Source organism: Pleuronectes platessa, chromosome 11, assembly GCF_947347685.1.
Source record: "Pleuronectes platessa chromosome 11, fPlePla1.1, whole genome shotgun sequence".
Classification (NCBI taxonomy): Eukaryota; Metazoa; Chordata; class Actinopteri; order Pleuronectiformes; family Pleuronectidae; genus Pleuronectes; species Pleuronectes platessa.
The window spans coordinates 14,604,559-14,616,245 of record NC_070636.1 but is presented as its reverse complement, the minus strand read 5'-3'; the positions used below and the strand labels follow the sequence as shown (position 1 = coordinate 14,616,245).

The following is an 11,687-nucleotide window of genomic DNA, read 5'->3' as shown; positions in this document are numbered from 1 at the left end:
CATTTCCTCGTACATGCATGCATAAATGCACATTTAGCATATTTTAAAGTATTTATTAGGGTATTCAGCATGAATCATACAGAGCACAGTCACTGAATATCTTTAAGCAAAATACGTACAATATTTCTTATAAACACAGAAACAATATCAAATACAGTTGGTTCCATCCAATATAAATCTCATATATGTGAAACAAAAATAATTATTTTTAGTAGCTTACAGACTGATAGAATTCAAAATATGATTTTATAGATAGAATAGTAAAACTGTATGCAACCCAACATTTAGCTTAAATTTCTTGCTTCTTTTATTAATAAATATCAGGAAAAAAAACTAATAAACTGCAACATTAGCCAAAGGTTGTTATTTGTCTCAATTGAATATACCCCCAAAGCAACCAGACTGCATTATCAGAAATTGAAGTGCTGTTGAAATGTCACTAGTGGCTGTTTCTGCCGCTCGACACTGTCCGGGGGCTAATCGAGGGTGGACTGAGACGAGCAGCTTTCAAACTCACACTTGACTCCACTGATGCTGTCGACGCTAGGCTGGCTGTTGACCTGCTGGTGCGTGTGAGAGAGCGGGAAGGTCTCTGAACGGGACATCCTCCCTCTGCCGTTCGACGAGCCAGACGAGCAGTCTATCACCATCCTCATGAACTCCGGTGCCGTGAATCGACGCAACAGTCTGGTCCCCAGGCCGACGAAGCCGGGCGCGCGGCCGGGGATCTTCCCTGACTCCATCTCCCCTCTGGCGAAGAGCAGTTTGTTGTTTCTGCCGCTCGGCCCCAAGCTCCCCCTCTTCGGCTGCTCTCTCCTGCTCGGCGGGGATGTGTCATTAGCCCCTGCTTTCTGTGATTTGACATTCTCCTCCAGTGCTCTCGCGGGCAGACTCTTGCCGTTTGAAAGTGGTTTTGGCGCAGGGACAGTTTTGTCAGCGTTGTTTGTCAGACCCCGGATGTTTCCTTGACATTGCGTCTTGTCTATCAGGCATCTCTCATCCTGTAGCGAGGCTCTCTTTAATTTGCTGGCTGACAGGCTCATGTCACACACATCACCCTGATAGGACTGCTTTCTACTGCTCACAAGGTCCAGGTTAAACGACTTAGCTTTCCCCCAGAGAGGAAGACTCTCTGGTGTTCTCTCGGGGATTCCTTGGCTGACAGCTTTCTGGCTTGGCTCGGCCAGTGTTTTAGCCCCTCTTAGCTCCCTTAGTTGGCAGTTTTGCAGTTGTTTGGCAGTGAAGAGAACGCTGTGATCCTCCTCAGTTCGGTTTTTATCTGGCTGAGTAGGCAGAGCCCAGCTGTGCCGGAGGTTCTCTTCTTGCGATTGGCTCCTTGGACACTTGAAGCGGTTCCACAGCCCGCTGCTGTCTCCAATCTTCAGCTGCCTCTGAAATACCTCGGGCAGTTGGTCGTCATTATTCAACTGCTTGGAGAATCTCTCCAGAACATGTCTGGGGAGCTTGTTTGGCTGCCGGCACTCTCCCTCATCAATGGTACCCACATCAGCGGGTGGATCATCCGTGCTTACACCTCTCCTGCAAGGAAAGTTCAGAATCTGGATGCACTGGTTATGTCCGAAGAAGTTGGCCACCTCAATTGCGGAATGTCCGGCATTGTTGGTTCTGTCCAGCCTCAGTCCCATCCTTTTGAAAGCGCGGACCAGGAACTCCAGAACCTGACTGTGTCCAGCAAAGGCAGCGTACATGAGAGCGCTGTTGCCCCAGGCATCTGTGATGTCCGGGTCTGCGTTGAACTGCACCAGGAGCTTGACGACGTCCAGGTAACCCACCTCGCAGGCATGGCTCAGGGCTGTGCGACCATCCTCATCCTGGCAGTTGACATCGGCACCTTTTTCCAGCAACAGCCGGGTGAACTTGGCCCTGGTTCCAGGGTCTTGTAGGCAGACGGCATACATGAGTGGTGTGCGGCTGTTCTCTGTCTTGGAGTTGATGATGCGTCCGTCCAAGGCATCCAGGATAAAACGTGCAAGGTGAACTTTGCCACCGTGCATGGCATCCAGGAAAGTCTTGGTACCAGAGCCCTGGCGTAAGTCTTTCGGTCGCATCATTCTCAAGCCTTCAAGCGCGCAGAGAGAGAAGGTGAAGAACGGGCTGAGAAAGTGTGCGGCAAGTTCTCTGAGGCTCTCCGTGTTGACAGTGAGTACGTTTACCTCTGAGTAAGACTCGGAGAGGAGCTGCCAGTGTTTTTATACCTCCCTCTCCAGATGCCCTCCCCACGTTGCCAAGGAAACAAACGTCTGAGGACCATTATGCAGTGGCAGCCTCCATTCAGCTAAAGCACTCCCTGCCTGGAGAGAAAAATATGCTATTTGAACAGAATAATTACTCGAGGAGAAAAACATGGCCAGTGTTTTTCATGTCACGCCTGGCAGGTTAACTATAAGGCTTTTTTTTTAGTTTTTATTTCACCCCAAAAAACCTTAATTTAAATTTAGAAGAGGATAATATAGCATTTTGTGAAACCTATGAATTGTGCATAATGTTACTTCTTACAACTGGAGAAGACCAGGCTTTGAGAGCAGGCTCCTTCCCCCCCCCGCACCCGTCCCCCCCCCCTTTTAAATTAATCATTCATCATTCCACCCATCATTTCTGCAGGTAGCTTGCTTCATCCACGAATCATTATATATTGCAACAAGTTTTTAAAAGGCTCTGATGTGCTTTGCCTTTATTAAGATTTCATAATAATGACTGCCTCAAGGTCCGTTTTTATTTGTCATGGAAAACAGTTCACTTGATGAACTCCTATAAGCAAAGGACAGACTTTGTTGTGCTTTGTTTTAAATAATTGAGTAAGAAAAAATTAACAATTCTTGTGTTGAGACGGCTCTTTGTTTAAAAAGTCCAGTCATCTCTCTGACCCGGCAACCATTTAGATTCATAGACCGCTGTCTGCGTCTATGAGGATATGAGTACCATTATCTGCTGGTTGCTGGGGTCATAAGCAAACTAACGTCAACTGTTCAGGGGATGATCCAATGCCCCTCTTTACATAACTGTCTACAGCGTAAACTATAATAGTGTTACGTTGTATTGGAGGATATACATCTATCCTGTGACAACGCCTGCCCCAGTGTCAGGGCTCATGTTGTTTTCCCCTTGTGTGTCTGTGTGTCATCATGGAAATAATGTTGTCCTGGATACACCTACTGTTGCGGGAATTACCACTGAGGTGGTTTTGAAAGTTGCTTATGCATCTAAACTTTCCAGGTAGACTGTATATACATGGATAGTCGACATGTCTCCAGCTCCTCTCGCTATCCAGAAACGAAGCCCAAATATCCCGGATACGAGCACCGCCAACTTGCGGCAAAGACCCTGGTAAAGTCTGTCGTCCATCTTTATATACATTCTACTGTGAAGGCCAAGTTAGAAAATAGGTGCTCAACTGTTTACATGGAATATTGTGATTTAGAGCTGTCTGGTTACCACCTGTGTGCAGTCATCATGTCATGCATTTGTCTTTGTCTCAACAGACATTTCTGCAGTTTTAAAAACAAGAACAAACTTAATACTTACAGAGCGAATTACGACTGGCAATTAATCAAAGCAGAAAATGTAAATATATTAGTTTTACTTATCGCTCTCCAGCGAGGTGTTTCAATTACCATTAAAATCTTAAAGCAGTCTGTATTTATCTATAAATCAGTCTGTGTATCTACAGTATATGTTGAACTCAGTTGCTTTGTACTCAATGAAAATGTTATTTTGTTCAAATGCATTTGTCAGCCTTTGAGCAGTCCACATAAAAGGTCAAATCCCTAGTAACCCAAATTTAAAGAGCTGCAAACTAAAAAAAGACAAAGATAAGTGGACAGGGTTTTATCGTTTGGCAGGATATTGCTTTTGGACGTCTAGTTTTTCTTGAACAAGTTGGTTCTCAGTCAAGTTTTCATGGGGTCGAGTTTGGTTTATTTGGTTTATAGTCAAAAATAGACTGGGCACAGTGACGCATTCAAAAACATGTTTTTCCTGGTTAAAGTTACTTACAGACTTTTGATATTTACTAAATTTACCGACATTAAATGTCGAAAGCACCGAATTTAAATTCTCTTGTCGAGGCTTTTGTGTGAAATGCCCTTTCACGCAGCTGTTTCTCCTCCACAAGACCAGAATTTCATTTTAATTGCTAATATAAATCTCAGCAGGACCAGAACGGAGCGAACACGGTAGAGGTGAGACAAACATTACCAGGGTTCCTCCTTCCTCACTGTTCACCAACTGGCTTCATCAAACCCTCAGCAGGTCCTTATACAGCAGCGGCAGCCGTTCACCCAATTAAACATGGGGGAAATTCATCGGCAGAGAGACACTTTCACCTTCCGCCGTTCACTGGGCGGAAGCTGATCTCGTAATTCAGACATTTCTTTTTTATTATAGAATCAGACCAATGCCATCTTTTTATTATGGGGGTATATCACAACATCACTCTGGATTTAGCATCCCAATGCCTGGATCCACAGGTGTTGTGTCCTCTAATGTAAATCCTCTTCCAATTTATATATATATGCACATCAATGGATATGAACGATTATATAATGATTTTAATATATAGAAAGTCACTTCCAGTGGTTGATAGAGGAAATAATTATTTACTTTTCAACATTCTAATTATCATCCCAGGGAGCACGAGGTCCTTTAATTTATCAATGTATGTGTTTAAAGTGCCACTTTGACGATGGTTTATCCACAAACAGCCTATATGCTCACAGGCAGGCAGGAAGTTAGAGTATTGGCCCCAAGACTTCAGGCTACACTGCTGGTTATCTGTATGTAGGTGACATTTTCTGCTGTGACCTGTAAGTTCATAGAGTCCAGGTTCTAAAATCTGGTGTGGCTGTCTCTGTGCTATATGACTTTATCTAATCATTATTTTTAGCTCATGGTGAGCTGGGTAATTATATGATGAATATTACTTCCCTGCTCAGACTGTGTGGCCTGAGTCATTTGCATTCATTACTTCACATCCAGGAGTGACAATTGATTTGCAAAAGTACTTAGTTATTGATTACAGTAATAGCAGTATATTATCAAAGGCCCAGAGAAATCATGATCACCATGCTTCCGTGCTTGACATAAAACCACTCAGCCGGCCGCTCGCTGACAGAGAAGAATGGACTTAGCAGGGATGCGGATGAAATATTCAGAATGTGAACCAGTCGGTACCATGAGACCCGCTAATTGGACACATGTATGCAATAAAGCAGAAATGTCATGGTAAATACCTGATCTTCCATTCATTGCGGGCCAGGAGCCACTTTGAATGGCTGAATAGGAATTAAAGCTCGTGTCAGGCTGAGGTGTTATCCGTGGACCGAAATGCCTTAATTAGCCACCAGGGAAAATGCACTTTCAGAGCCACACAATCAGCAAATCACTCAAGGTTCATTGAGAAACTAAAAAAACACACACCTGGGACAAAATTTGCGTGTGAGCCCTGGGTAGGAAATGAAGTTCATTTGGGACCAGAATCAACAAGGTCCATTCACTATTACTAAATATGTTTTCTTACCTATGACTCAACATGCCCTCATCCTCCGCGGACTACTTCATCTTATTCCCCGATAATTGAGAACACCTGAGAGTGACGCAGTTTAAACCATCGCCTGGAAAAAACAAGAAGCAGCTCGTGGCCACCTTGGTTTTCCAGCGGAGGATTGTGACTCCTACGGGGACAAAAGCACAGAGTTGATGCATTTGTATCATAACAATCATGTGTCTCTGGGTCCGTTCAGTCCCTCTAATGCCCTTTGATTTGATACGCAGCAGTTGTTAGGTGGAATGGGGATTAGCCTTCCGTTCCAGGAAAGAGGCCGCAGCTGTCCCGCTGTCACCCTGTAACCATGGTGTGTTTGTATCATCGCATGATGCGAGGTCACTGTGGTTTGCACCACAGAGGAGAACAAATGTCATGGCAAACTGTTGAATCTTTAAATGTACCACCTTAATTAAAGCCGCATTTCTGTTGTCCTCTGTGTGCGTTTCCAAAGGATAATGTGATATTTTTCTTGTTTGTCACCCGACTGGAGGACACAGAGCAGAGGCAGGCTGGAGATACCGCTGGGCAGAACTGGACGAGGGAGGATAATTACACAGAGTCACAGGGTTGCAGCTGAAGACCCTGACAGCACACCATGAGCTGCCACTGAAATGCTATTGGCCGTGAGGCGGACCCTTCAGTGCCTTTGCTCCCTCTTGCCTCATAAATTATCACCCCCGCTCAGTCAGGCTTCCCACAACCAGATGGTAAACAGGATTTAGGGGGACTTAATATCAGTTCTCAGACTCTGACAATTTTGGACAACAGGGAATTAGCACCTACACCGTGACTGGTTCGTGTCATTTTTGGTAATGACTGAAATTTGGGTGCTATTGCTCTGCTGTAAATAATGACAACGAATTACTTGTTTAAAGAGAGGAAAAGTAAACCGATCTGTAAACTGCACAGCCGATCTCACAACTTTATTTCGGCAAATGTTTTTAGCCACCGAAACGGAATGGCAACGATGGTTAGAGAGTCGCTCCACTGACTTGGTCTGGATGAAAATATCTCAGTTGGATGAGTTGTCATGAAATATAAATACATTTATTTTACCATGAATTCTAACAACTTTGGTGACGATAGTATCTCTAACCATGAGCAGGTTAATGTGTCAGTATATTTGCTTAAGGATCAAACACCTGCAAAACTAATCAGGTAGCCATAAACTTATTTTTTATCTTAAAGGTCACCTGCTTGAATAAAAAACTATCCTCACATCCAGTTACTTTCTTGCTCAGTGCATATAAATGTCAAATTACCTGTTTAAGGTTATTCAAAGTATAAATACGTAAAACTAGAATAGCACTCGTCAAGATCCATGAATTATTCTCTGGGAAATCAAGGAAAATGTTGATACATATTCTTATTCACAATGTTAAAGAAAGTGTAAAGAAATCCTGAATCCACTCCTTGATCAGGATCAGCACTAAAATTGAACAGTTTCTTTCCTTGCCCATACCTCATCCTTTTACCAAGTATCACAATAATTTGTAGATTAGTTTTTGTTGTTAACATCCTTACAAACAAACGGACAGGGGTGAAAACATAAAGAATCTGCAAACATAATAATCTAAGATAAAGCTAGCCTGCAACACCTTTATTTGAAAACACACAGCAATGTCCCATGTATCAGACATGTGCCTGGTTTCCTGTTGAATAAGAGGACTCGGATCATCAATCGTTTTTACCGTGTTGAGCCTTCGTGCTGTTTCCCATGAGCCACCTGTACCCCCTCCTTAATCTGTGTGGTCTGATGGAAATTCCTTCCGCGCAATGATGTGGAAGAGATGGAGGACCAGCGAGCTCCCTCTCCATCTCCCGTCTGACAGGCCCTGTTTGTGGCCTTGCGGGCAACGTTCAACTCTGACAGCTACAATAAATTGTACAAATGGATAACAAATGTATTTGTTTGACAGTCACATTGTGCGGAGATGGGTAACACTGCAGACGCACCTGCGTGGAGAGATATGCAGGAGAGACAGCAGCAAACGGTAGGTTTCACAAAATTAAATTATGAAGTCAGAATTTGATGCTGTTTTGATGTCGAAACCAATAAGAGTTGCAGCAGAGTTGTCTGTGGTAGGGAACGGCGATGTAAACAAACTTGTATTGGCAACATTATGTATAAAGACGGATGACATGACACCTTCATTAAAAGTGAAACCAAAGCATCTTGATCACCCTCTGGCGGCTGGCTGTAGTACAGGTCATAAGGCCCACCTCCTCCATGATAGCAAATGGGACATGGGCCAAACAAAAAAGTCAATCTACAAGTCATAAAAAATAATTCTCTGACATGGTTTCTTAAATTTTTAGGTAGTTCTCATCACATTGTTTTCCTTTAGTAAAGTTTGGTTTTAGTTATTTATAAGCAGAACCTTGATGCCATGCCTCCATCCCCACTCCACAGACTCTGGCTAACGTCATGAGGTTGTGTCATCCATCTTTATATAGGCTACAGTCTATGGTTGACAACTGCAAGTTAAAGGCTTTGTCACTCGGCTGGTTTTGAGTTTCAGTTTGAACTAACGCTAGTGTTTTAGCTGCAGACTAATAGATCATAGTTAACTAGCTGAGTGGGGTAAGAAGTATTATTTGGGCTGTACATGTATGTTATGCATCTTCCTGATCTTGCAGCCATATGTATTGTAGCTGCATTGTCTGGACTGATCTATGCTCAGCCGATCAAAGCTTGGTGATGAATAGTAGACTTTTTTTTCCGATTTTCCGATTGAACTCACGTCTATGTTTCGGTTCATTGAATGTAACCATGACTTATCACGATGTTAGTGGCAGAGGAAGACCACATCAGTCAAACCTCAGGATACAAAAGGTGAGTTAGTGACAAATCTCTCCTCTTCCTGCACTTCTTTTTAAACGGCCCTGAAGCCCACGGCCATCTGTTTTCTCCCACACACGCTCTGCCACTCATGTTAGCTCACGTGGCTCTTTCTCTTCTTGCTTAGATCTACACTCAGTATACAGTAAATGGAGCCCTGAGTAATGGGTAAGACTTATTGCTTTACAAAGAGGCACTTGGTGACTCACCGGCCTTAAGTGCATGGCATAAAATGCATGTTGACCTGGCATAGTGGGTGTCAGTGTGGCTCATAGTCTACACACCCACTGCTCTTGTCAGTGGCTGTCGCATGGAGTAGAAACAAAAGAAAAAGGAAAAAAAGAAGTGGGGATTAGATTTGGTCAACACAGAAACTTCCTGTACTAGAATGAACCCATTCACATAGATGCATTCTCAGATGCAAATTGTGGGACTTCAAACTAACTGACAAAGCCACTCGGGGCATGACCTCAAGAATAGAAAGACAGCTGGGTTCATAATATCAACATTTCTATGACAGTATATTTGTTCTAACATCTTTTTATCTTATCATTACTATGTTTGGACATACCTTCACTGTAGATTGATCTTTACGCAGAGTTGGACCATAGATTGTATATGAGGATGGACAACACTCAACCAATCAGATGTCAGCTGTCAATCATGATGGTTCACCCCAATTTTATAGCATTAACTATCTCATTAAAGACAATCTCGCACAAAAAACAGTGTGATAAGAACTATGTGAAATGACAGAAACCATCTTATTGAAACTTTTATGCGATGTGAACGTTTACCTTTCAGTTTTCTGCAAACATGGAGGCGGGGTTTGTGACCTATACTGAAGCCAGCCACCAGAGGGCGATTGAGACAACTTGTCGTCCATTTTTATAAACAAGTTATCGGTTATCTATTTTCTCACTCTCTGTCTTTACCTGTAACCTTGTTTTATGAAAGAACCATTCATCACATTTTTATGAATACAAAAACATGTCTGGTGAGGATAAAAGTGAAATGATGGTCCATGAACTGTTGGTTTCAGGTCAAACTTTTGTATTCTTTTGATAAAAATACTTTTAACAGTTGTATGAAAAATGCTTATTCTACTTTCTTGCCAAGACGAGAGAGAAGATTGACTCTCTTCCTTCCATTCAATAGACAAGAAGCCAGAGCCAGTAGACCCAGATAGCTTAGCTTAACAAGAAAACAGGGTTAAGCTAGCCCAACAATGCAACATGTTGTTTTTCTTAATGTTTTGCACTGATTAAACAAAGGGAATACTAATTAGTGAGTTTCAGAGATTCTGATTTTAAATCATCTGTAGACAGATCCACGCTAGTAGTTTCCTTCTGTTTCCAGTCTTTGTGCTAAGTTAAGCTATTAGCTGCAAGCCGTAGCTTCTTCACTTTACAGTTTAGCCATTTTTCTGGGTGAATAATGTTTTCATTTGATTGGAATATATTAAATTCGTGTTTAATTGCCTGACATGACAAATAAAACTCATGTAATGAAATTCAACAATGTTCCACTTCATCTCGAAGGTGCAGAGATGAGTGGACCATATAGATCAAAATGTACCGTGCAGCCATTTGCAGTCAAACCAGAAATCCTTATGATTACAGTACATAAGGGCACAGTCAGGGTTTTGATAGGACTCTGTCACAGGGAGACAGATGCCAGGTGCATGTGTGCAGGTGTATCAGCGTATCCCTGCAGTGCAGACCTGATGGTCCCAAACCTGTCCGGGAAATATGACATTTAGGATTGGAATTCAAGTGTGTGTTCGTGTGTCTGTGTCCTTAGTGTGTGCGAGAGAGAGAGGGGGAGAGAGAGAGAGAGAGAGAGAGAGAGAGAGAGACAGAGAGAGAGAGAGAGAGAGAGAGAGAGAGAGAGAGAGAGAGAGAGAGAGAGAGAGAGAGAGAGAGAGAGAGAGAGAGGGGGGAAAAAAGTAATTTTTCGCCTCTAATGGAAGCATCGTACCCTTGACACATGCAGGAAGATAAAATGTGCATCCCTGAGAAGATGGAGGAGCCTCTCTCAGGCCCTCAGGGCTCATGTAGCTTGAGGGGGAGAGGGTGACTGACTGCAGGGAGATGCACCTCCATGAAAACTCATCAGGCTGCTAATCCCATGCTAAAACCACCACGTTACAGTTTTTCTCCATTGCTTTGGCTCATTTCACGAAACAGAAATGACATTCTCAAAACAACACGTGCAAACCTCCAAACCACTGGGCACTTGTTCACAACAGATTGGAATATCTCATTCCTTTAATCAAATTGCAATTGTATTAGCACATCCTAGCAAATGACAAGTACAATTTCCAACAGCTTGCACAAATTTCAAATACAAAGTATATTGTGCTGTTCACATTTTCTGTTACTGTAAGCACGATGTATGGCAATTACTGTAACAATTCCCATGGCAGTATGAGTTCAATAAAGTATTTTATGTGAAACCTTGAATTAATCTTTTTTCTGTTTGATACACATAATATTCTGGAAAGAAAACATCTACTGTAACCATTCAGTGTCAAAGGACTGAGCCAAGATTGAAATGTGCACATGAGGGATATTTCTATGGTCCACTGCCATACTGACAAAACATCTAAACATTTTGACCTGTAGTGTTTAAACAATGCCAAAGGGACTTTTCATTTTGGGGGCACTGACTATTTGTATGAGAGAAGGATTTAGTTTTGACTGATGAGTTGTCTGTTTTGGGAGTGATATGACCTTTTGCAGGTGTGCTATGGAGTTTTGCTGAACCATGTTATTTTGGCAAATGTATTTAAAGCTTTGAGAATGTCCTTTTTTTTCTGAGAGATGAGCCACAGCAATCGAGAAGGAACTTTTCATTTTGGGGGCACTGAATATTTATATGAGAAAATGATTTGGTTTTGAAGCTTGAGTTAACTTTTTTGGGTGAGATATGACCTTTTGAAGGTGATCTATGTAGTTCTGCTGAACCATATGGGCTATTTTGCCAATTGCACTTAGAGCTCTGAGAATGTAATTTCTGTTTCGTGAAATGAGCCAAAGCAATGGAGAAAAACTGTAATGGGATTGTGCAATGCATCCTTGAACAAAAAAGTAACATCCTGCAGCCTTGTAACAGCATCAGTGCGAATCATGTGCAAAGGAAATCGCTATTTTATTTCCTTTAAGGCCATGGCTTTTACCTCTCTGAAGGCAGTACAGTCTGCAGCCCACAGAGCGATCCAGTACACACAAATCCCCGCATGCAGCCTCAGCAGCTGGTGTGCATGTGGGCGGTGTGGGC

The 11,687-nt window shown here is 42.7% G+C and overlaps 1 protein-coding gene across 1 annotated transcript; it reads right to left on the bottom strand.

Annotated features, from left to right (window-relative positions):
• Positions 1–78: 78 nt before the first annotated feature.
• On the bottom strand, positions 79–2,072 carry LOC128451525 (uncharacterized). Its single transcript, XM_053435390.1, has one exon. The coding sequence runs from the start codon at positions 2,070–2,072 to the stop codon at positions 477–479; it is 1,596 nt and encodes a 531-aa protein (XP_053291365.1). The 3' UTR covers positions 79–476.
• Between the last annotated feature and the right edge of the window lie 9,615 nt (positions 2,073–11,687).